This window comes from Monodelphis domestica, chromosome 7 (assembly GCF_027887165.1).
Source record: "Monodelphis domestica isolate mMonDom1 chromosome 7, mMonDom1.pri, whole genome shotgun sequence".
Classification (NCBI taxonomy): Eukaryota; Metazoa; Chordata; class Mammalia; order Didelphimorphia; family Didelphidae; genus Monodelphis; species Monodelphis domestica.
The window spans coordinates 152753174-152779832 of record NC_077233.1 but is presented as its reverse complement, the minus strand read 5'-3'; the positions used below and the strand labels follow the sequence as shown (position 1 = coordinate 152779832).

Sequence of the window (26659 nt, the reverse complement as noted above, 5' to 3'; positions counted from 1 at the left end):
CATAACTTCTGTTGACGGACCTCCCAGATGCTTGGCTCTCTATCTCCTTATTTAGGAATATCCTTCATGATTGCTTTTCTTAAAGAAGCTCCCTCTCTGGAATCTCCATCACCTGCCTCTGGACCCGATACCCAGCTTCCCTCTCTGGACTGTTCCTCCCCAGAAGCGCTGACTCCAGAACCTTGACATCCATCCAATTGGGGGTCTACTAGGACTGCTTTCTCCTGCCCCATTCTCCACCCTGACAAAGTTACAAATGAGATCTGACAAGATACAGATACGATTGGGTGGTGTTGTCGTGACAATATTTATCACAGACTAAGAGAATTTCATTGTCACATTAGAGATGGTTCAAGAATTTAGACAAAGACCAAGAGAGACATCAACCCAGGTAGGTAGAGCCGTGACCTGATATAACTACTGCACGCAGCTGTTGTTCTTCGAGGGCCGTGACATCTCATGAGAAGCATTATAAATCTTTAGGTCTCCCTGGAAATACACAATCATCCCCAAGTGCAATCCAAAGGACCAGAGAATATCTCTTTTTCGCAATGGTGCAAAGGGCCCAGTGAAAATCTATTAATAATAAACATAATCAGCAGCAATGTTATGGGCTGCTTTTTTTTTTAACACTTACCTTCTTAGAATTGATTCTAAGTATTAGTACCACAGCAAAAGAACAGTAAGGACTAGGCGACTGCACAGCTAGGAAGTGTCTGAGATCATATTTGAACCCAGGACTTCCCATCTCTAGACCTGGCACTTTATCCACTGAACGGCCTACCTGCTCCTTTTTGGGCTACATTTAAAGCTGTCTTTAAACATTCTTTTCAAACTGAATTTGTATGTTTGTGTGTTTTTTTTCATATGCTATTTTAGCAACTATAAACATCACAGTAAAAAAATAGGATTTCTGGGAAAATTTGCATTTTGTCATGCTAAATGGAATGTTCAGTCAGTCAATCAACTAAGATTAATTAATCTCCTACTACGTGACAAGCACTGTGCTAAATGCTGGAGATACAAAAAAAAAAAGGAACAAAAAATAGTCCCCAACTCTGAAGGAATTCATAGTCTAGTGAAGAGATAACACACAAACAACTATGTACAAGGATAAACTGTCTAAGAGGCAAGGCCCTAAGATTAAAAAGGACTAGGACTGGTTTTCAAAAATGATCTTCCCCTTCCACTTCCTTGAAGAGTAACTATACCAATGAATATGGAATGCAGTTGAGGGACAGGTAAAACCATAACTATATCCCTCCCACAATTTCACAGTTTGGAAATGAGGTATTTCCCATCAGGCACCATTTCTATGACTACAGAAAATCAATCCCAGCTCATTTGTTCACGTAATTGTAATGAAACAACATCAGTGGCCAGACACCTTTATTTTAAGAAACAGTATGAGTAATTAGCTCCCATGCTTAGTCTCACACTCATGAGAATACAGAATCATTACTTTAATCCCCTGTGTGAGCAAACTGAATTTATTCTGTTCCCTGGCTATTCTTATACCTATTTAGCTATCTCAGTCATGCTGGTAAGTGAACAAATGATGGCCTCACCACCAATAATGAAATAATAACCCCAACTAGCACCTAGTCAACAGCATTACCTCTAGAGAGGAAGGACAGATTTTTTTTCCCCCTTTAAAAATATTAGCCTTTCAATTTTCAGATAAAGAAATCAAAACTACTAATAAGCACATGAAAAAGTGTTCTACATCTCTTATAATCAGAGAGATGCAAATCAAAACAATTCTGAGGTATCACCTCACACCTAGCAGATTGGCTAACATAACAGCTATGGAAAGTAATGAATGCTGGAGGGGATGTGGCAAAATAGGGACATTAATTCATTGCTGGTGGAGTTGTGAATTGATCCAACCATTCTGGAGGGCAATTTGGAACTACGCTCAAAGGGCGATAAAAGACTGTCTGCCTTTTGATCCAGCTATAGCGCTGCTGGGTCTGTACCCCAAAGAAATAATAAGGAAAAGGGCATGTACAATAATATTCATAGCTGCACTCTTTGTGGTAGCAGAAAATTGGAAAATGAGGGGATGCCCTTCAATTGGGGAATGGTTGAACAAATTGTGGTGTCTGTTGGTGATGGAATACTATTGTGCTAAAAGGAATAATAAAGTGGAGGAATTCCATGGAGACTGGAACAACCTTCAGGAAGTGATGCAGAGCGAGAGGAGCAGAACCAGGAGAACATTGTACACAGAGACTGATACACTGTGGTACAATTGAATATAATGGACTTCTCCATTAGTGGCAATGCAGTGATCCTGAACAACTCAGAGGGATTTAAGAGAAAGAACACTATCCACATTCAGAGGGAAAACTGTGGGAATAGAAACACAGAAGAAAAATAACTGTTTGGTTTCATGGGTCCATGGGGATATGGTTGGGGATGTAGACTCTAAATGAACATCGTAGTGCAAACGACAACAACATGGAAATAGGTTTTGATCAAGGACACATGTAAAACCCAGTGGAATAGCACATCAGTTACAGGAAGAGGTGGGGGGGGGGGGAGGGAGGGGGAAAGAATATGATTCTTATAACCAAGGTACAATCTTCTAAATTGACTAATTAAATAAAATTTTCAAAAAAATATACTAGCCTTTGACAAAATACAACCTGCACTCCTATTGAAAACACTAGAAAACATGAGAAATAAAAGGGTCTTTCCTCAATTTAAAAATAATAGTTTTTCTCTTATTATGTTTGGAGAGGAAATAAGAAGGCTGTATCTGAAACAGATCAGAAAGCCTGGCAAAGCAAATGAAGGGGATCCTGCAAAGTTTTAGAGCAGCTAATTCTTAGTAAATAGTTCACTCAGACTAAGATCGGAGGAAAATCTTGGCTTTCATACACCAATGTTCCATCTTCATCAGAAATACACACCATCTAGGTATTCTGGTGATTGGGCTCAGGACAAGGGAACCAATCCTTCAAATGTTTGATGTGATTAATTTACTCATTCAATGCCATATCTAACAAACTACCAAGAAACTTTTTATAGAATTAGAAAAAATTATAACAAAGCTCATTTGGAAGAAGAAAAGATCCGGAATATCAAGGGAACTAATGAAAAAAAAAATGTAAAGGATAGAGACTTAGCAGTACCATATCTTAAAATATATATAAAGCAGTGGTTATCAAAACAATACAGTACTGACTAAGAGCTAGAAGGGTGGATCAATGAAATAGACTTGGGGTAAATGACCTTAGCAAACCTGTGTTCAATAAACCCAAAGATCCCAGTTTTAGGGACAAGAACCCACTATTTGACAAAAACTGCTGGGAAAATTGGAAAACAGTGTGGGAAAGATTAGGTTTAGATTAACATCTCACACCCTATACTAAGATAAATTCAGAATTGGTGAATGACTTAAATATAAAATATATTAAATATAAAAATATAAAGAGGGAAATTATAAGTAAATTGGGTAAACATAGAATAGTATACCTGTCTGAACTATGGGAAAGGAAAGAATTTAAGACCAAGCAAGAGACAGAGAATATTTCAAAATATCAAATGAATTTTGATTACATTAAATTAAAAAGTTGTTGTACAAACAAAACCAATGTGACCAAAATTAGAAGGGAAGCAACAAATTGGGGGAAGATCTTTATAACAAAAAAACTCTGACTGTGGTCTAATTTCTCAAATTTATAAGTAGCTAAGTCAATTCAAGCCATTCCCCAATTGATAAATGGTCAAAGGACAAAATGGGCAAAATATTTGATGTGCTAAAAAGGTATAACAAAAACATGTATGAGTAGGAGAGGCAGGGAGTGAGCCATGTAGCAAAAAGGAGAACTTTGAAAAATAAAACAACTCTGAAAAATGTAAAAGAAAAAAAGGAAGGTACCAGTATATTGGTTTAAGTTCTCTATAAAAATTATGGGCAAAAATAACACAGGATGAGAAGATATTTAGGGTCTTTTTTTATCAGTAGAGAGAATACCCATTCCAAAGATATCACAGGTTTGCCAAAGGGAAGGGCAGTTAAAGGATCAAGCATCTATACAGTGCGTACTATATGCCAGGCACTGTGCTGGGTACTTTAAAAAATATTATTCCATTCCTTTCTTACAAAAATCCCTAAGAAGCAGATGCTGTTATTCTCATTTTACAGTGCCTCAGGAAACTGAGACAAACATAAGTTTAGTAACTTGCCCAGAGCTGTAGAGCTATATAAGTGTCTGATACCATATTGGAATTTGGGTTTTCAATTACTCCAAGCTCTGCACTCTATCCACTGCACCACCAGTTCTCTCTCTAGCAAAGATGGAAGGATTTTTGCATGTCACAAGTAACATACACACACACACACACACACACAGAGGTTCCTCAATATTGGAAAAATGTTTTAAACAATTTAAGAAGAACTATGAGACCCTTGTAGGATTATACAAAACAAACAAAAAACACTACCAAAAAACAAAAACAAAAACAAAGCAGCCTTCTTTCCAGTGGCTGGTAAAATAAATAAGCCAATAGATTCTTTTCTTTTCCATTTGTCCCTAGGAAATTAGCAAATCAGACAATAAGTAACTGGTCAAGCAATGGGGGGATGCTTTGATTACATAGCCATGAAGAGCCCAAAGCCCTTGTTTGCACTGGAATGGGGCAGCAGCTTGCAAGGTACAAGGACACAGCTGCCAAGAAAATATGCGTGTGGCTCAGTTTAAGAATTTCCGCCACATCAGCAAGGCGAACATCACATGCTTTTAATTTTTTTTTTAACCCCAGACAAAAGGCAGGCCTGGATGATGTAACAGGAAACAGCTGTAACCAGACCCTGAAGCAAATTTATGATACAGTCTCTTCTGTAACAGAGCTTTTGCCTTAAAGTTAAAAAAATAAATAAAAAAGAAAAAGGTTAAGTAGAGAAATCTTGTCCAAGTTCAGAGCAAATAATGGTCTCAGATTAAACAGAATCAATCCCTTATCTAGTTGCTGGGCTCAATATGTCTCCTTGTCTACCTTCTTAGAAAATCTGGTAATCATGGATGGTCCTGACTTCTGTTACAAGGTTACTAGTGTTCATATTTGGAATAAGTTGTCTAACAGAATTATGGCAGGTAAGATATTTTTCCCCCCTTTAAGCCAACATTTTCTTCAAAGAAGAAACCAACGTTCTTGCTTTTGAGACTGGCAGGATAGTCCCCCAGAAAGAATTTTGGGTTTGAAATTAGCGTACCTCAATCTGAATTTCAGCTTGGACAAGTTACTTAAACTCTAGGGGCCTCAGTTTCCTCATCTGGAAGATGAGAGGTTTGAATGACCTTTAAGGCCCCTTCCTGCTTTAAAGATATTGATGTGATATTATATGTCCACCCCAATTTCTATCAACTAAAAAAAGTTGCTTCAGAGCAGATATGCAGTGCCTTGTATACAGTAGACACTTTTTAAATGTTTGCAGAATTCAATTAGATTAGTGTAAAAAAATAACAATTCTTGAATGAAAGTATTCACATTTTGAAAATATTTTATGGCAGAGATGTGTTTGTTGGAGTGGTTAATAAGGCCTGTTTAAAAGCCTCTGCAAGTTAGAAAATTAAGACAACTGCAGAATAATAGATTATATTTGTTTAGAGCTTTAAGGTTTACAAAGTGCTTTACATATATTATTTCATTTGAACTTCATAACAACCATGTGAAGTAGGGGCTCTGACTATCTCCATTTTACAGATGATGAAACTGGGGTTTGGATAGCTTAAATGGCTACTCAGTAGGTGAAACAGGATTGGAACCCACGTCTCCCTGGATCTAGGGCTAGACCGCTATGCCTCTCTAAAAGCAATAAAAAAACATTATTAAGGCAATTGGGAAATGATATGCTCCCATGGTCTCCTTACCTACCTATAATTATAAAGAAAAAGGTGAAGTTATAAAATAAATGAGAATTGTTGTAGGATTGTCTGATTTTAACATGATTCAAAAGATTTAGTGCAGCTTTTATGTTGCACTACCTTTAAATCACACTAAGACTTTTAGGACACGCGTACATTATAAGAGTGATTATTGTTTTAAGTGAATAAGGAAGAATTAACTGCTAAATCAAAGCAATGATTTCCATTAAATAACACAAGAATAAGAGCACCCGTTGGGGAGATAGTCTATATTCTGGGTTTATAACCCAGGATCTATAAACTTAGAGAATATTTTTTTAATATTTTAATCACTATAATTTCATATAATTGGTTTCATTTGTATTAATATCTGTTTTATCCAATGCCCTCAAAATCATTATTCTGATAAAGGGCTCATAGGCTTGACTGGACAGCCAACGTTATCTGTGGCAATTCGCAAAAAAAAGGTGAAGAACCCTCTGCTCCACGGAATATTGATGGAAAGGCAGAAACAACAATGTCAGCACGGGATGAGAAATTATAGAGGGGCTGTGATCCATACCAATGGAAGGAGATCCCTCCTAATAAGAAATGACTTGGGGAGGCACTGAAGTAGAACCAGTCTTCTCCGTTTGAGCACTTACACACCGAAACCTCGCAGGACTCCCTCTCTTCTGGGTTTTGCCTCTAAAGCTCTGGCAGGTATTGCCCAGAGGCAGGGGATGGATTGGTAAATATCCCTCCCAGTTCTCTGACTCCAAGGCAAGGATTTGCCTGGCTCCAACAGATTCAGAAAATAAGTAATAAACATTTTTGCTCTGATGAGATGCCACATAAAATAAAGACATTAAATCATATTAACAGATTGACTCAAGCAGACAGATATCTGGGAAAAGAAAGGCCTGAATTCAAAGTGTGTGTGTATGTGTGTATAATTATTATTATTATATCACATGTGATAAAATAATAAATATGTATATAAATAAATACATGATAGAATAATTATATATATTCATATTCCCCCTAGGCTAGGAAACTGATATTTTGTTTTAAACAGATTTTCCATCAGTGTAGGCTAAGGAGAGAGCCAAATTCAGCACACCACAGGGAAAATTCTCTCTGAAAACCAGGCATTTGAAGTAAAAAGATAATAACAATAGTGATAGGGCCACCTACTGCTAACAAGTTCCTTTGCTTGAATGCAAGGAACACTGGCTGACCAAACCAAACTCAGATTGCGAAAGGGTAATGGCTATTTCTGCTTCCCAGGGCTCCAGCCAAAGCAGCTTACCTCTCTGGCCAGCTTTCCAAGACTCTCTAGCATAGTTTTCATTGTTTCAACCAGCTCCTGGTTTGGCAGGACAGAATGGGAGTTTATTCCTTTCTGGAATGAAAAAAAAAAAAGAAATATTTTGCTTCTGAGTTCAAATATAAATCTGAAGTCACTAAAAGAAACAAACAAGTTAATTCAAACCATTCACCATCTTTAACTGAAAACACACAGAGTACCTCAAACCTACTCCCTCTGCCAAAAAAGCCACCACAATTATTCTGAACACATTTTTTCAACTAAGAATTACCAATACTTTTATTATGATTTTTAAAAAATAATATTGAATGGTATCAATATAAAAACCTACATATGTGGTACCTGACTATTGAGGACAGGGTGTATGTGTACAAGTTAGGAGAAAATCTGAGGCCAGAATTTGAGATTTAAAAAAAAAAAATAACTTGGAATAGGTGAGCCACCACAAACTCTGACCACAAGGTCTTAATTGTGACCATGCTTTCCCTTGGGGAAGAAGAGAAGACTGGAGGGAAAACTGCATGGGTTACTCCAGAGTCACCTCTCTCCATTAATTTAAAAATAGGGAAAATAATTGAAGCGGAACACCCCATCCTTCTCCCCCCCAATAGTAATGCTCCTAGCATATTTGAATGAAGATTAGATTGGGAATCATAGAATCAGATTTCAAATTTCTCTTCTACTCCTTACCACAAATATGGCCCTGGGCAAGTTACTTGCCTTCACTGGATGTCAGTTCCTTCTTCAGTAAAATACAAAAAGTAGATTCTGATAACCTTTAGGTCTCTTCCAACTCTAAACCTGAGGTTCTATTTTATATGATTTTAGCTACTAAGAATGAGGAAAACTTTGAAATAAAAATATGTGTTTGATCTCTCTTGATTTATTGATACACTGAAATCCAGCAAAAACTAAGCTACCTTGACATGCCTCTTGTGTCAACAACTAAAAGCAACCTGGATATGTATTCTATGTCAAAAAAGAGTGGTTCCAAAATCCCGAGTTAGAAATTCCTTCTAAAATAAATCTCTAATGTGTCTAGGCATCGGATGTGAATTAATATGTTTACTTTCATAAACAATGGGTTTTGAATTTCTTTTCTTTCAAAAATAAAAAGTCTGAATACAGAACAAATTAGCAAAATAAATATTAAAGAAAAATCCAAGGCAAGTGACCTTTTTTTAAGAAAGCATAATGATTTCTGCACCTAACAACTTGAACTCCATTTCTCATTGACAAACTAAGCTCAATCTAATAATCTCCTAAAATGGCATCCTGAGGCTGAGCTCATGTATTACCATAAGTATTTCCAGATGTCTATTTTTCTTGAGCTGTGATATCATAACAATAGCTCACAATATGTAGTGTTTTACAGCTGGCAAATTATTTTCCTTTTTGCAACCATCCTGTGAGGTAAGAAGTATAAATATTATCTTTATTTTATAGATGAAGAAAATGAGGCCCAGAAAGGGTAAGTAGCTTCTCCAAGGCCCTAATGCCATTAAGTCACAGTATCAGAACTTGAACCTAGATCTTTGTACTCTTCAATCTTTCTATAATACTACTGCCTCTCAAATTTCTTTTTTTCCAGTCTGAATGGAAAATAAGATTAATGTCCTTTTTTTCTGCTTTCTCCCTTTATGAGACTTAAACAAATCCTAATCCTATCTCTCTATACTTTCTAGAGTGTGTTCATGTACACATTATATATTCAAATGCTTCTTTCTGCATTTGTAGAGCCAGGGCCTAAATTTCATGTTTGAGTAGTGGCTTTCTGTTCATGAGGCATCTGCTCGTGTATTTGGTTCAAGGGCCAGTGTAGCTATTGCTGAGCCTGTACCTAACACCATTCCAATAGCTACTTTGCTGTTCCTTGCACCCATCATTGCATCTCCCAACTCCAAGAGTTTCCCCTGGTTATCTCCTATAACTGAACCTCTCTGTCTCCCCTCATCTCCATCCCCTTCCAGTCTCAGCCACAGTCCCCCCCCCTTCCACAAGAATCCTTTTTCTCTCTCTTAAGTGTTCTCTCTGTTGATTCTCTCCCGTTCATCCTGTCTATTATTTTCTTATTTGCATGTAACTTTTTTCATGTCTTTCACAATACACTGTGAGCTCCTTGAGGGCAAGAACTGTCTTTTTCCTCTCATTGCATCCTTAGCACTTAGCATAGTCCCAGCACAAAGCAGGTGTTTAACATGTTTGATGAATACCTGACAATAATACATGATGGAAAAAAATACACCTAAAATGTATGATAACCAAAAATTTATGAACTTGCTAATTTTTAAAATTCAATTTGAGTTTTATTAATCACAGTGGTATTTCAATATATTTAAAATATAATATTGTGTGAGAGATGCTCACATTGCATATTTTCTTCTACCTAACCAAACTGAACCTTCTCAAAGGGCAAATGGAATTCAGATCCCTTTGCCATAATTCAAAAAAATAACCCTGAAAGATCCTTCATTGGCTCTGACCAATTTTGTCTGGGAAATATATATTTTTATATTCATCTTCATCTCCATGTTTGGAATTTTGTATGTGTGTGAGGGTGTGCATGTGTGTTTAAGTATGTGTGCATGTATCTGAATGCAGGGCTCAGAACACGATGGTTATCTGATCAATAATTAGAATTTTCATTCCCATAATATATTAGTGCTATAAGATATTTTCTTCACACTAGCCTTATGAGGTTTATAACTTTAATCTCCATTTAGAGATGAGGAAATTGAAGCTCAGCTATTAAACATCAGAGCCAAGATTCTGATCTAGGTTTCCAGATTCAAAAATTAAGTAGTCCCTTTCTTTCTAATGCCCTGCCCCTAGGACTAACTCTGTAATGGACATTTTAAAAGGTCACTGCTTGCCACATGGAGGCTATTAATGGACTATGCATGGTATTCAAATATTTATGATCAGGATCTTCCACTGCAATGGAGATTATACCTTTGAATTTTCAGGTTATTCACAATAAAAATTTTTGCTGTTTGTATAACAGTATAAATAATGTCAATAATGCATTGCTTCTGACAAGACATCAATAAGTATTAGGGGAAAATAGTTAGCAATCATGCACTAGGGTCCTTTTTATTCTTATGTTGTCCAGGATCAAAATTTATTTGAAAACAAGATTTTCAGTTTTCTTTAAAGTTACTGGTCACAACAGTCAGTGATTGCATGACATAGTAAAGAATTGAAAAGGCCCTTTAAAGGAAGGGGGAGGGAGGGAGGGAGAGAAGGAGAGAGGGAAAGAGGGAGAGAGAGACAGAGAGAGAGAGAGACAGACAGACACAGAGAGACAGAGAGAGAGAAAGAGACAGAGAGAGGTGGGGAGGGACTAGAACCCAGATCTTTAGGACATTTATTTCCATGGTCTTCTCATTAGTTACATAACAATGTTTGAAATCTGCAGTTAAAGTGGGCTGACATATTCAAAACCCAGGGTAACAAAAAATACTCAACATGTGATTGAGATGCCTGAATTATCCAAGGGATAACCCTCAATTCTTTCTTTCAACTTTATCCTTGCTTATGAAATAGATAATGAGAAATGAACAGAAAAAGACAAAGAAAAATACTCATAGTTTCAAAAGGTGTCTAACAGCCCCAGGAAGTATCTTATGGCTTGGTGCTCAGCCAACAAAATGGTGCCAGAATGACACATGCTCACACTCCTTCTTGCTGTGGTCTCTTAGTCATATCAGCCTGACAAAGGCAAATAATGCTTTCTAAATTATCTTTCTGAGCTGCGCCAGTAAACAATACATATCTTGGAATTCCTGCTATTATTTTCCCAACAAAGAGCCCTTGGCCACAGCCTATGAAAGGATGAAATCATATATATAGGTCATCACTGACCACAGGAGGCAAAAGATTGTCTTGTATGAAGTAATAAAAGCCTCCCTCTGGTCAGAGACTACACTTTCTGTGTTAAGCTAACTGGAATTCATGTATTATTCAGTATTTTAATTCATGACCAACCACTATCCATATCATTAGAGGAAGGAAACACAAGCAATGTTTTTATTTTCTGAAATTTTCTGTCCAGCCCAGTAAAATGTGGGCATCCCAACTGGATATATTTCCTAATATTGTGTCATACTAACGTACTGGCACAGCTGAGATAAAACTCATGACTCTGCCCTGTATTTGTGCAAGGTAATATGAGGGTGCCTCATTTTACAGAAGAGGGGTCTCAGACTCAAAGAGATTTTGAAAAGTGGCAAAATCTGAATTTGAACACAAGTCCTCTGACTCCATATTCAGTGTGCTGAGAAATGCTTAATACGTTAATGTCTGCACTGGCAGGAATTTTTAAATGTGTGAGCATTTTGATTCATTTCATTGTTGCTCTTCAATTTATGTCTAGATTATCTCTAATTTCCTTCCAGTTCCAAGGTTCTATAGATCTATGACTTACTTTACTACATGATAAAGAAACTGAGGAGAGAAGGAACAGGGAAACCTAACTCTAAAATGTTTAGGAGCCCCTGACTAATGAATTCTAATTAACAATCAAAGATACATTATCTTGGGAATTATAATGGAAGACAATGGAAAAATGTGATCTAATTTACAAAAGTCTGTTTAATAAAACTTCGGGAGCACAACTACTAAATGTAGTCAAATAACAGCTGTGCATATATACATCCAAATAGTTTCAAAAGATGTGTTGTTATATTTCCAATGTAATAAATGATTAATGATCTTCCATATGTGTGCTTTAGAATGTATGATTGAGATCATTTACATTTCCCCCAAATGCCGTATTTCTTCTTTGAATTCATTTGTCTCAACAATAATTGATTTAAATCTTCATTTGACTCTGCTCATGCAAGAAACGTGTGAATTAAAGCTACAAGATTAAGCTGTTTATGGTCAAATTCAGGTCCATATTATAGGAAGTGGCCTCCATGATTGATGTAAAGCAGGCAACAGCTTAAATACAGGCACTTTCACAATCTAATAATTCATAAGTTATGTAAAGAGAGTATCTGTGCTAACAAAATCACGGTTGTTTTTTCTTAAATAATTTATGTAGCAAGGATAGATTTCCTTTAAGAGAAATTTTTTTTGTTTTTTTTTTGTTTTATCTCACCAAACATCCTTTTACTGGAACAGGGAATCATAAAATCATCATAGTCTTTGAAGATGTCAAATAAAATTAATTTTTCATTTAAACAGCTATCAGCCTTTAAGTTTTCTTTTAAATTTATGCATTTTCAATCACATTTGTGTTTTTAAAACATTTTTGTATAGGTATAATGATAGAATCTGTGATTGCTGTCCAAAAATCAGCCTAAGTTTAGAGACAGATATTCATCAGGTTGGCCAGAGGACAATTTGTTTGGTCACAGAAATTTTCAAGCCATCTACGTAAAAGGTTAGCTATCTGTACTGGTGTATACAGATATATAAAGGGAACAACCATGCTAAAAAGCAAAGGCTCCTGGGAAGTATTGCAACATACTTTTCTATGTTAAAATAAATGTCTGTCTTTTTCCAAATAATTCTCTACTAACAATCTGAACCAAAAGCTCATCTGTCTTTTGGAAATTATAGCATTTTAAAGAGAATGAAAAGAAGGGGTATAATTTATAAGATATAAGTGTTTCAAATGTTACTTTTAATAAGCTACTAATTGATTTCCCTATTCCTAATCTTTCTTCCAATCCACATTTCACTGACCATCTCCCTTAAGCATTGTTCTGATTAAAAGTTAACTTCTCCCAAAGATTATTAAGAGCTTATTATGGGAAACACTGTGCTAAGATATAAAAACAGAGACAAAATAGCCCTTATTCTCAGAGTTTATTAATCTAATCTAACAATAAGCACACACAAAACTTTGGTACAAAAGAAAAGGGGGAGAAAAGGAAATAAGTTCACATAAAATGCTAAAAGAAATCTAAAGAAGAGGGCTCATTTTCATATGAGGCCAAGAAAAGGTATCATAGAAGAGGTGATATCTAAGAACCCTGTAAATAAAGGAGGGATAGCAACAGATGGATATTTCAGGGAAAGATGGAATGTCTTGTTTCTTGCATGTAGTGTGGTTTGAGCAAGAGGAAAGGTGGGAGAAAGCAGAGCCAGGGTACAGAAAACTGTTGAGTTTATCTAGAAAGCAGACTGTTAAGATGGGCAGTTTGGGATAAACCTGAACCAGTAGGGTTGAACCAGACTGTGGGATTACTGAATGTCATATTATCAGGAATATATACTTTATTTGGAAAGCAATAGGGAATTGATGAAGGTTTTCGAGTATTGGAGAGATATGAAAAAAAGTGGTGCATTAAGAAAATTTACTGGGACAATTGTGGGGAAGATGGAGCAAAAAGGGGATAGACTGGTAGCATAAAGAACAGTTAGGAAACATTTAGTATAATCCCAGTTTCATTTCATTTTTGTCTTTGTATCTCCAACACACTGCAGGTGCCCAATAAATGCATGTTGGTTGAAGGATGAATAAGAAGGGATGAAGGCATAAATTCAAATGGATGCCATAGAAGTAAAAATGGCTAATGGTTTTTTGAGCTGGAAACTTTCCCTTTGATATGGACTTGTGAAATTGAGCTATTTACAGAAGGGTAGATAGTAGATATTTAACAGATAAACCCCTACATTTCATGGCCAAGGAAATTAAGGTTCAGAGATAGGACATGGACTCGTCCAGGATCATACAATCATTGAGTAGCAGAACCAGGATTCCAACCAGGGTCCTTTGGCCAGATTTTCAGTGGTCTTTTCTTTATATCTATCTTGAGGGCTCTAGTCCATGACAGTTGATGCACAAGTATACATTGGTAGTAGCATCCCTCTGGGTGACTTATGGGGGAAAATGTTAACTGAACAAAAAATGTGCTTTTCTCTTGGAAATTCAGACTGTTGAAAGAAAAGCCTCATTTATAGTCCAAGTCAACATGAGTGGGAAAGATACTATTAAATGGTCTCAGAAGTGTTATTTCTGCTATCTATTTTGCTATTTTCAATTTCGGTCTGTGTATAACCCATCTGAGAGGTCAATGGCCTAGTGTGACCCCCAGAGCATTCTGCCAACAGATCCTTTGTCTAAAGGACCTGAAGTCCTCAGCCTTCATCTGAAGGAATGTGCTGCCCTCATCGATAAGCTGCATATGAACAGAACTCTTTGTGCGGCAGAAACAGAACATTGCCTTTTATGCTGATGATATTATAGGTCAAGACTGCACAACCACATGACACCATCTCAAATGGGTGGTTCCCAACATAGGAATTAAATCTGTTGGTCTATCTCATCTCATGGAGAGAATATGTTTCGTATTCAAACTAAACAATGTCTAAGGAAGATAATTTCACAACCTAACTAGAAAAGTTCCAAGTTCAGCTTTTCGGGGGATTCCCAAGTTCAAATCTTTGACCTTGAAGATGGCGCTCAACTTCACACAATTCCATTGTGAACCAGAAGACTGATAAGAGGCAGACCTCTAACTAGGAGCTTCAGTCAAGTTATTTGTCACTTGCTTTTTGCACAAATGACAAAGGGTGTTAGGACATTGTTTAAATATCAAATAGATAATATCAGCAGATTAGCATTATTAAAATGGCAGAGGAGAAACTGGAGAAAAAGAAAACAAAAGCAGATGGGAGACTTCAGATATGTTAAACCACAGCATCAAGTCCCAGACCTAGCTAACATCCAAGGAACTTTGGCATGGATAACCTGTTTGTTTTTGTCCCAAGTGGACCATCAAACAAAATACCATCACCAGGATTTGTGGGTTGTCTTATTATCTATCCCTTCTTTTATATCATATGACCATTGTTTTTTGGAATGCTATTAGCATTCATTACAATTATGGTTTTTCTCTCATAAGTAAAGGTAAAATGGTACAGGGGAGAAAGGGGTATTGTTGGAGCCAAGGAACCCCACCTGTAACATTTCCTAGTAATTTTACCTCAGGCACTCCAGACAAATCTGTATAGCTCATCTATGAAGTCAGATGATTTGATGACCCCAAGTTCACATACCAAGAGTTCCTCAGTGCTTCTAGGTATTTGTGTGATTGTGTATACTAATCCCAGGCAGGGTGTTCTGAGAATTAATGGAACTCAGTTTATCAAAGCATCTGATTTAGTATATGAGCTCTATTTACATGAGGTACCCAGAAGTTGCATGACTTGCTCAGGGTCCCACAATCAAAAAGCTTTACTTAATTTAGATTATTTTGCTAAATTAAGTAAAAATAAATTAATGTACATAATATTTAACAGAAACCAATGAAAATATTCAAAGGAATTTAAGATCATAGTCTGTTCAAGAGCTGGAAGGGAACTTTGAGGTCATCTTCTCTGAGAAGTTTAAGAATAAAGTGAAGAGGGCCAGTTAAGTAACACAGTAGATAAAGCACCAGGCCTGAAGTCAGATGGACCTGGGTTCAAATGTGTCCTCAGACACTTTATAGTCATGGGATCCTGAACAAGTTTCTTCATTCCAATTGCCTAACCCTTGTCATCTTTCTGTCTTAAAATTTAGACTAAGACAGAAAGTAAGGGTTTTTTAAAAAAAGGAAGAATAAAGTGAGCATTCAAACACATAGGATGAATCATCAACAGCATGCCTACAGGGTCCATGCATGACCCTAGCCATGCCTATCAAAGAAATCTCTTTCCAAATCATGTTTTCCAAGACCATTATGTTGGCTCCCCAGCTCAATAACCCAAATATTTGTTAGTGGGAGAAAAAATATGTGCTGCCAGCAAATATATTTCTCAGAACAGAAGTGATTGTTGGCATTTTCGTAAGTTCAAGGGCAACCAATGGTTGGCAGAACACTGCTGCCCACTGGAAAAAGGAAAAGGCAAAAAAGAACCCTTGACCAAAATGTAGGAAAGTACAAGAAGAAGAATAAAGTAAAAACATTCCCAATGGCATCTTTCCTGAGACTATGCTTGCTTATGAGAAGCAGTGTACCCTAGCAGAAATGGCCAACTCTTTTCTCATGTCCATCATATAGAGCCAATTACTGTCATTTGGTCACTGATCACTTTGCAGCTCTGGGGGCAATGAATTAATTACCCTGTTTCATCACATGCCATGCCTGCCTATCACCAAGACAGTCAGAATTTTAACCAAATGGCTGGGGAAAGGTTCACCAAATATTAAAGTAAATTCCATTACTCCCAAAGAGAGGGTATGTGCATGTCTTTTCTGAACACCTGTCTTTGGCCAAGAAATATGGGTCACAGTTCAAAATGCTTTATAGTACATTTCACCCATTTGTGGTCTTAAAACTATCTTTTTATAATAAATAATAAATGTGACATTTACATATTGCTTTAAAGTTTGCAAAGAGCTTGGCATATACTGTCTCATTTGATACTCAAAATGATACTATAATATAGATGCTCTTCTTTTCCTCATTTTACAGATGAGAAAACCAAGAGGACTTCTTGCCCAGCGACACACAACTGCCAAATGTCTAAGACACGATTTGAATACAGGCTTTGAGATCAGGCACTACTACACCAACATCATCTCACTGTCAGGGAGACCAAGGAGAGCTCCTGACAGTTCACTAGGAATAAGCTTTAAAGTCAAAAGAGATTTTAGAACCGTGCTCGATTCACTATTTATTTTCTACAAAGTCCTCCTTGCAGAGGAAGGTGACTATCAGAATCTGTCCCCTAATTGCTCTGACACCAGCCAGGAGCCCATCAGACAAGTCTGGGGATTGGTTCTACTTTCAGAAGAAATACATCAACATTCCTGAGCTGAAGTGATGATAATAACAACAATTCATGTAGGATCTTCTCTGTGACAGGCATGGCACTAAACATATTTTTTTTACAAATATTATCTCATTTGATCCTCACAATACCTGAGAGTTATAGGCTGTTATTATTCCCATTTTAAAGATGAGGAAAGTCAGACAGAGGTTAAATGCCTGGCCGCGTTTGAATTCAGATCTTCCCGACTTTAGGCCCAGAGCTGTCCACTGTACTGCTTAGCTGCCTCTACAGTATCTTCAAGTAGACAATTAAGGTTTCCATAGCACTTGCATATGATTATCTAATTTGGTCCTCACAGCAAGGAAACAGGGTTCGAAGAAGTGATGCATTTTATCCAAAGACATTCGGGGAGGGAAGAGCGAAAGAAGGTCCAGCTTGGCATCTTTGCCCACCCAAGAGAAAGTATTTGGTGAATGCTTGCCAAAGTAGAAAAGAATGAAATGGACACTTTACAAGGCTGAAGCTATTATATATATATATACATATATATATATATATATATATATATATATATATATGTATATATATATATAAATATAATATAATATAATATAATATAATATAATATAATATAATATAATATAATATAATATAATGTAATGTAATGTAATATAATGTAATGTAATATAATGTAATGTAATATAATGTAATATAATGTAATATAATGTAATGTAATATAATATAATATAATATAATATAATATAATATAATATAATATAATATAATATAATATAATATAATATAATATAATATAATATAATATAATATAATATAATATAATATAATATAATATAATATAATATAATATAATATAATATAATATAATATAATATATATAAGGCTTGGCACAAATTCACAAAAAACTTGGAGGTGGTGGTTGAGGATGAAAAATCTCACGTTTGCTCAGGCCAAAATCATGAGTGTTTGAGGCTTGCCAAGAAAACAAGGCATCCAAAAAGAATTCAGGAAAACATCTATCTGTTGTGACTTTGAAACCCTGGGCAAGTCACTTCAGCTCTTGTTTGCCTCGGTTTCCTCATCTATAAAATGGATATGATAACAGTACCCACCCTCCCAGGATTGTGAAGATCACATGAGACCATTTTGAAGTGCTTTGCACAGTACCTGGCACATAATAAGTACCGTATAAATGTTAGCTATTATTGTTGTTGATGTTACCCTCCAAAAGCCTCATAGACTTCTGATGACAATTTTTTAAAAATTTTCTTTGCCCATGTAGAGCATTCATCTGGATCTAAAGAAAAGTGCCCGACAAAAACAAGCGAGCCATCCACGGCCCTCTAGGCAGAGGCACATTTCTCTGGAACACATTAAGTAATCCACCCACAGGTCATTTTCGCACAGAGAGTGACACCCAAGTATAAAAAAAATGAGCCATGCAGCAGGAATAAAATAAATTCTACTCTTAAGTAAAGTCCATAGCTTTGAATCTAATACTGCAAAGCATTAACTAGAAAAGGGAGACCATTTCCTTCAATTTAAACAGAACAAAGAAATGGGTATAGTAGGAGGGAAGTGACCAGGCAAAAGTTTGTGATAAGGGCATTAAAACTGAGATGGATTACTACGCCTAATCTCTTAAAGACCTGTGGGTCCGTAAAAACTGGAGAGGTAAAAAGATGGGAGGTCAATTCTAGGTGTTAGGGATGAATGACATTTCAAATTTTATGCCAACTCTACAAAGAAGAGTAAAACAGCATCTCAACAAAGAAGCTTCACAGTCATAAACAATCAGAGGCCATAGCTTCACCGCCATGTCAAAAAACTCTAAATTGTGGGGGGCAGCTGGGTGGCTCAGTGGATTGAGAGCCAGGCCTAGAGAGGGGAGGTCCTAGGTTCAAATCTGGCCTCAGACACTTCCCAGCTGTGTGACCCTGGGCAAGTCACTTGACCCCCATTGCCTAGCCCTTACCACTCTTCTGCCTTGGAGCCAATACACAGTATTAACTCCAAGATGGAAGGTGAGGGTTTTTAAAAAGTCTAAATTGTGGAGGGCTGGCCACTGTGCCACCTGTACCCTGTGAGATCATGTCTCATGCCCCATGCCTATCAGTGCTCTGCACATACAACTGCCAGATGAAATATTTACCAGGAGAGGTTTCAGAAGGTCCACGTTGGAGTAGAATACTCGTTCCGCCACGTCTAGTTTTTCTTTTGGTAGGTCACAAAGCTCTCCTATTTTCTGGTGGTGGGGTTTAATTTGTCCTGTTAAGTTTGATTCTTTGCATAAGTCTTTCAGCTTCCACTTATAGCCATAAAGAAGAGCCTGAAAAATTGCAAACACATGTGCAAAAATTGGTTATTTGCTTCAGGAACAAGGGGCTCTTTGTAAAAGCAGGGCTTCCCCCTTAAGAATCAGTTACTTTTCTTCAAGGTACCTCCCAGGATGGCCATATAAAAGTGAGATGCCAGAATTAAAAAAAAAAAAAGGGTTGAGTTCCACCAGGTTCTATTCTGAGCACTGAATAAGGAAAACATCCTTCCTGGAGGACACTACACCAAGGTCTGCCTCAGTGCTTCCCCAAATGTGTTCCATTAACTACTTGATCTTTTACACAATGTAAATAGGGGTTCTACAACAAATTATTAATACTTTCAATATTTCTTTCTTCTAACATGTTAAAAGAGAAATATTCATGGATCATAAATATTGATGATATGTAGCAATTTTAGCTATGAACAGAAAGTTAATTTCCTCCATTTTTTGTCCCAAAATGTTTCAAATCAGGTCTTGATCCATGACATATGTAAAACCCAGTTGCTCATTGGCTAAGGGAGGGGGTGGGAGATGGGGAGGGAAAGAACATGAATCATGGAACCATGGAACAATATTCTAAATTAATTAAGTAAATAAAAATTTTCAAAACCAAAATGTTTCAAATACTCCTCATACCCTATCTCTAGGGTGCTTCACCACTAGCAGCAAAAGCATCATTAATATTTCTATAACATCTACTAGGTGCCTTGGATAAGCCCTTTGCAGATGCCATCTCAAGTGATAATATCTGAGGGAGGGAGGTGATATTATTGACCTCATTTTACAGATAAAGAAACTGAGGCAGATAACATTAAGTGATTTGCCAAAAGCTGGATTTGACTTCAGGTCTTCCTGACTCCAGGCCCAGCACTCTGCTCACTATGACTCCTGCCTCTAATTGCATGTCCTCAAGCCCAATACACCAATATTTTGTGGTTCAGATTTCAAGATTCAAGTATTTCATAACAAAAATGGTTCAGAAAATGCTGATCTACTCCTAGTTTTTCTTCAGCTTGTGTCATCTCTGGTGCCCATAGAAGACAATGAAGCAGTAGCACTTCCCATTCATGGAAAGGCTATTTCCATTCCTACTCCCTCAAAAAACAGCTCTCAGCAGCCATTCCATTGGGATCTAGGATCTGTCCTCCTGAAACCAGCTTCGGTCTGATAAAAACTTATACATTGAGTATGTTTGTTAAATTCAAAGAGGGTTTGAACCTCTTTGCCTTCTCCAGGCCTAAGAAAAGAAATTTCCATCAGGGAAAGTTACTCAGCAGACTAAGATCTCTGGTGGGGATGCTTAACCCAGGTAAGGCAATGAACTTCCCAAGCACTTCAGTAAAACCCACTGCCACCCGGTGGTCACGACAATCACCGAACAGCAGAATTTCGGCATCCTTCCGGAAGGACTTTCAGAGATCTAGGGGTCTAACCCTCAAGAATGCCCTGTGTTACATTCTCACATTATCTGCCATCTTACTAAAGGTCTTCTAGCCATACAAGGTCCACACTGCCTGTGAAGGCCATCCCTTCCACTAAGGAGGGCACTCACTCTTTGGAAGATCTTTCTTACACTAAACCCAAGTCTACCTTTCCTCTCTCCAGCATCCTCCAACTGCTCCTTATTCTTCCCTCGGGAGCTAAACAGAAGAAGTCTAACTCCCCCTCCGTAGGACGGTCTTTCAAACTCTAGAAGAGGGCTATCATGTCCTGCGCCCAAGACTTTTCTTCTCAAGTTAAACATCCTGGAAATATTTGGTCCTTGAACCAATTCTCACGTGGCATGATTTCGAAGTCCCCTCTTCCTCCTAGTCATCCTCTTCATGGTGATTCTTAAAGGACCCTTATTTAGCAACACTTTTTTCTTTAAAATCCTAATTGGATTATAGATTTAGAAATGGAAGCGATCTTAGATGCCATTGGGTTATAAATTCCCCTAAGGCTATCTTTTGTCTCTTTTTGTAACCCCAGTGCTTAGACACATAGTAAAGCTTAATAAATGTTTTTGACTGACACCATCAAATTCTATTTCCTCATTTTACAGATTACAAAATGGAGACACAAAGAGTGAATTGCCCAAGATCTGAGAGCTAGTATGAGTCTAAGACCAGTCTCCCTGCCTCTAAGTTCATTGCTCTAACCTTTGCCCTACATTGCCTCCTTCAAATCCTCCTGAAATCAGTGGTTCAAAGTAATAAAACCCTTTCTTACAGAAATGTTCCACAATCAAACTGGTCAATCCCACTTTCACCTCCACCCTCTGCATATCCATCCCTTCTTCCCTTGTATTGGTTCATATTCTCAAGACTTGTGCTTGGGGCCAACCAAAGAGAGCAGAATCAAAGGGAAGAGCATTAGGCTTCAGACCCTGACTACTTTCCCTGTGTGGCACGGTTTCTGGTCTACCATCAATTAATCTAATTCCTTCTCAACCACCAGTAAATCAGGATCTCATACAGATGCCCATTCAGACTCCATTTAGTGCCCACATAGTCACATTACAAACTGAGCAGGAGCCAATTACTATAAATATATATTTTTTTACCATATGTTTACATATTTATTATATATATAAATACATTATATTTACTCTATATACTAAACACTAAAAATTATGTATAGCATATTATAAGATGCTATAGGTATAGATTTTAAACATAGTGTTTATCAGAACATGAAGACTGGCAACACAATCTAACAAGGGAAAGGTCATATTTTTTAAAAGGTGAGTGGGGGGAAATCTAAAAGCTGCTGTCTATGGAATGTTACACAGTCATATAATTAGCAGGGTAGTAGATTGTGTCTAAGTATAGATCCTAGATTTAGAGCTGGAAGGAACCTTTGAAGTCATCTAGTTCAACCCCCTCATTTTCAGATAAGAAAACTGTGGCTCAGAAAGAGTTAAAATCCTAATAAATGTCACCCAGAGCTCAGTGAGTTGCAGAGATGGGATCTGAACCCAGATATTCTGACTTGGAATCCATTGCAGTAAGAGTGAAAGTGAACGGGGAGTACATATGGCACAGGGCTTAGAGTCAGGAAGACTCAAGTTCAATCCCACCTCTGACATTTATTAACTGCATGATCCTGGAAAAATCAAATAGCCTTTCTAGAACTCTGTTTTCTTGTCTAGAAAAGGGGGAGATTGGAATCAATGGCCTCTAAGAAGGTTCCCTTCTAGATCCAACTCAATGATTTTATGGTTTCTTCTTCATCGTTGCTTAATTTTTTTTAAACTGCATCTTATGAATCAATTATATTATTCACCTTCTATGAAGTTCAGATAAGTTAAATTCCACTGCTTCTCTAAGTAACTTTCAGTAATGAGAAAGACATCTAACTTAGGAACCTGTTCTCAGATTGAGCAATGAGCAGTATCCTTGAAAAGACCAGAAAGCTTCTCTGCAGATTGAGAAAATATTAAAAAATAGTATGTTTTGCTCTCTCCACTGTCTAGGGTAGCTATCGCCATTAATGAAAGAGAAGAATGTTATAAGATCTAAAAATGAAAACAGTGCACACAGACACAGCAAATACTACTTTCCTTTAAAAAAAACAAAATCACAAAAAATAGGCTATTCCTCCTAATTTCATTTCTTTATCTGTAAAGAAATTTTAAATTATTTTAATCTGTCATCACAAAAAATATTTTGGCTCCTGATGCTAAAAAGCTATGGTTCTCAAACTTAGTTTTCTAACACTTCAAGACATTATTAATTATAACGTTAAGGAATGTTGTCAATGTCTTATTAAGGAAAAAAACCTCAATAACACCATAGTTCATTTTAACTTGAAAAATTAGTTTTTATAAAGTGTGGGTAATAATTTAAATTAAAATTAAACCCTTGCCCTTATAACCCACTATTCCTTCACCCTACTGGTAAATATTCACTTCAATCAGACACATCACTGCTATGGCATCATAAATGTAGGTAAAGCAGTAAAATTTGATGAAAGTCAAGTGGTTAAGCACAATCTCTCTCTCTCTCTCCTACATCTGTAGTCAAGGGGATTTTTCATTTAATTTCATTTCAAGATAATCCACTGTTTCTACCTGTAACCCAGACCCATTGAGAAAACTGGAGATGACAGTGTTCTACCTGCTGGAGATTGACATCAGTGTCCAGAACCTCCTCCACAGCTAGATGGGACATGGTAAGGTTGTGCTGCAAAAATCCAGAGAAGGTTTCATTGTCCACCAGGAAATCCTGAAGCTTCATGCCTATCAATTAAAAAAAAAGTAAATAATATTTATTTTATGAATTTGCCTGTCTGTTTATATGTGTATATGAGTGCTAGGGTGTAGATGATGGCAATGGGAAAGAATAATGTTGATGCATATAATCAACATCATATTCCTTACCTCTGCCTAGAGAAGAGACAAGAAGGAGGGAGAGAACTTCTAACTCAAAAAAATTTTTTTTGTAATCCTTACCTTCCTTCTTAGAGTCATTACTGTGTATTGGTTCCAAGGCAGAAGAGTCACACAGCTGGGAAGTGTCTGAGACCAAATTTGAACCTAGGACCTCCCATCTCTAGGCTTGGCTCTCAATCCACTGAGTTACCCAGCTGCCCCCTCTAACTCAATTTTTTTAAATGAATGGTATAAGTTTTTTCTCTGTAATCAGAAAATATAAGTAAAAATATTTTTTTAAAAACATGTGGATTGCTTTAGTTTGAAATAACCAACAATCCTAGTAAAATTCATTTCATCGCGTACATGAATAAGGTCCAGGGATGGCGTTTTTACCAGTACAATAATACTAGTACAGTCAGGATACTGGAGGATTTCTTAAGCTGCTGAGTTATAGTCAATGTGCTCTTCTGAACTCACTGTTCTCTTATTTTTCCTGTCCCTCTTTCTCACATACACATACCTAACTGCCTTTTTTTTTTAAGACAAGAAGTAGAACCATTTAAAATGATCCTCCACCCTAAACACAATGATTACTTACCTTGCTCTAACTTGGGCAAATGGGAAGAGAAATGGCAGGAAGAATCCTGGCTCTAGACCCATATGCCTAAGCTTAAAGTTTCCCTTTAAGCTTTTCCATTGGGCTCCATAAGTGGACATAAGAATCCTTCACTTTAATACAATGCTATATATTTTGCAAAGTAGTTTCACATACATTACTTCATTCCCAAAACACATAAGATTCAAGGCCAAAGTCTGGGTGAGGCCCATCTCAAGAAAAAATAAAAATAAATCTTACAAAATAGATGTCAGAATTCACCTAGGGGTTCCTTTCAATACTGTGCTGCTCCTGCACATTTTCTTAAATAGGATACAATTTATAAAAAATAAATAAATTCATCTTTTCAGGAGTGTCCATTGTGTACACTGAGGCACATCTGCTCTGGAGCACTAACTCTTTTGTCAGCTCTCAGCATCATCATTTACCATTGTTTTCAGGCTAACAAACTTCTGAAACCTCCCTTTGGACAGAACGTGAAGCTGAACACACTTTTCATTCTGGCAGAACACCTCTCTCTAGCTTTTCTGCACTAGCATAACAGCTGCTAACCTGGTATGCCAAACCCCATGGGAAATTTAATTTTTTCTTTTAAGGTGGGAGGCACTACAATCTGGCAGAAGGTCTTAGGCTGGAGGGAAAGGGGGATCAGAATGCCTTGGCTCCAGGTCTGGCTTTAGCAGTAACTAGCCAGGTATCCCTGGGCAAATTCTTCACTCAGTTTCTTAATCTGTAAAAATGAGAGATTCCATTCTAATCTATGGTCTTGTCGCTATCTAAAATTTCATGATTTGCTCCAGGAGTGGGGAGGGAAGAGGGAAAGGAAAGAAAATGAATCAATGTAACCATGGAAAAATATTGAAAAATAAAACTTAGAATCATAAAAAAAATAATGAAATCATTCAAATAAATAAATAAATAAATAAATGAAATAACATGATTTGCACTAAGATGGAAACAAACTATGGGGGCCCATTTGGATATCTACTTCTCCCCATGCTACTCCTGCCTTCAATTCTTACCCTCATCTTTTTTTTTTCCTAACAAGCTCAATGAGATGAAAATAAGATATTTATGATATTATTGACAGAAATGATCTAGGTGTCTATTGTACCACAACCCAACTAACTAATTATAACTATCAGAATATCAGATAATTTTATTATATATTTCTCAAGTGCTCCTCTCCCATTATACTCATATTCCTAAGTCTTTAGAAGGACTCTTGGCTACTAATGATTCTTTTTTTAATTTCTCAAAATTATGAACTTAATAGTCATTAACAAAAACAAATGTTTCAAAATGCAAAGAAGAATAAATGGTTGTGCATAAACTTGTGTTTATATGCGGTTTGGATTTTTTAAAGTATATGTTAAATTTAACTTAAATTTCTTTGCATTCCCAGAGCTTAGCACAGTATCTTACCTTAATAAACAGATATGGAGACTGATTAGTAATCACAAAACTGATGTTTGTATATGTTTCTGAACTATTTTAATCTGTGTTTTTAATATTTTCTTGATGCTCTTTTGACATCTGTCACTTCCCACTAACTCTCCCACTTCCTCCCTTTATCTGTTTTTCTAACAAATAAATATCTCGATGCTTCCCCATAATGTTTTTATGTTCTCATAATGTCACAGTACACACAAATCGCCAAAATAACATCAGGGAATTAGGTCAGAATTGGAATAACCACAGGTAGCCCATAGCCAAGCTGAGAGATCTCTTCTGTATCTAGGTTGGTTTCTGGTCCAGCATCTTCACATTGTTGTCTAGTTTCATGATCTATCACTCTGGGCTCTAATGGGTCCTGGCGGAGCCCTAGAGATTTCATTTTGTACCAGACTCCCTAGTTATTAACAAAAACAGTTACTCATTCTCAGAGGTCTTCTATGCCTAAATCAAGAAAGAGAAAAGGGCATTCCAGGCAGCTGCAGAGCAAAGTTAAGTCCTCGAGGGCAAGTCGATCTTGTTCCAAACTCCTATAACTATTGATTCACGAATTTCAGGTCCAGGGTGATAAGTTTATGGCCACTGAATGTATAGCCAATCAAGATTGTCAAGCATGCCCACCCATTGGCAGGCAGCTTATTCAATAAGATTATACTTCCTCTTAGGCCACACTCAATTTTACATGGGCTCCTCTCCACCAAAGGAAGAGTTTCTGATAACCCAAACAAAACCCCAAATGCAAACCAAAGAAACTTTAAATGGCTTGGCATAAGAAGCTGGCCCAGGTAACACTTTCAATGCCTCTAGACCATGTGGTGAAACTCAGCAACCAAAAGAAAGTGATGAGTTTATAATATTTCTCTGTTATTGCAAATAGGGATCAGTGTTTAAGGACAGCTGGATGTGCTCAAATTTTGGATTGTTTCACAATGAATCCTCCAAGGATGAGAAAAAAAAAAATCTAAGACTCCTATTCTCCAGTTAGTCAAAAACA

The 26659-nt window shown here is 36.8% G+C and overlaps 1 protein-coding gene across 1 annotated transcript in view; it reads right to left on the bottom strand.

Moving 5' to 3' along the window:
• Nucleotides 1-26659, bottom strand: part of ABCA1 (ATP binding cassette subfamily A member 1) — a 152507-nt gene that overhangs the window by 63659 nt on the left and 62189 nt on the right. Inside the window, exons 6-8 of the mRNA XM_007499025.2 lie at nt 23338-23459; nt 19070-19246; nt 7168-7260 (exon numbers count right to left, since the gene is read on the bottom strand). Of these exons, the coding sequence (XP_007499087.1) occupies nt 7168-7260; nt 19070-19246; nt 23338-23459 (392 nt within the window). The remainder of the gene's footprint in view (nt 1-7167; nt 7261-19069; nt 19247-23337; nt 23460-26659) is intronic.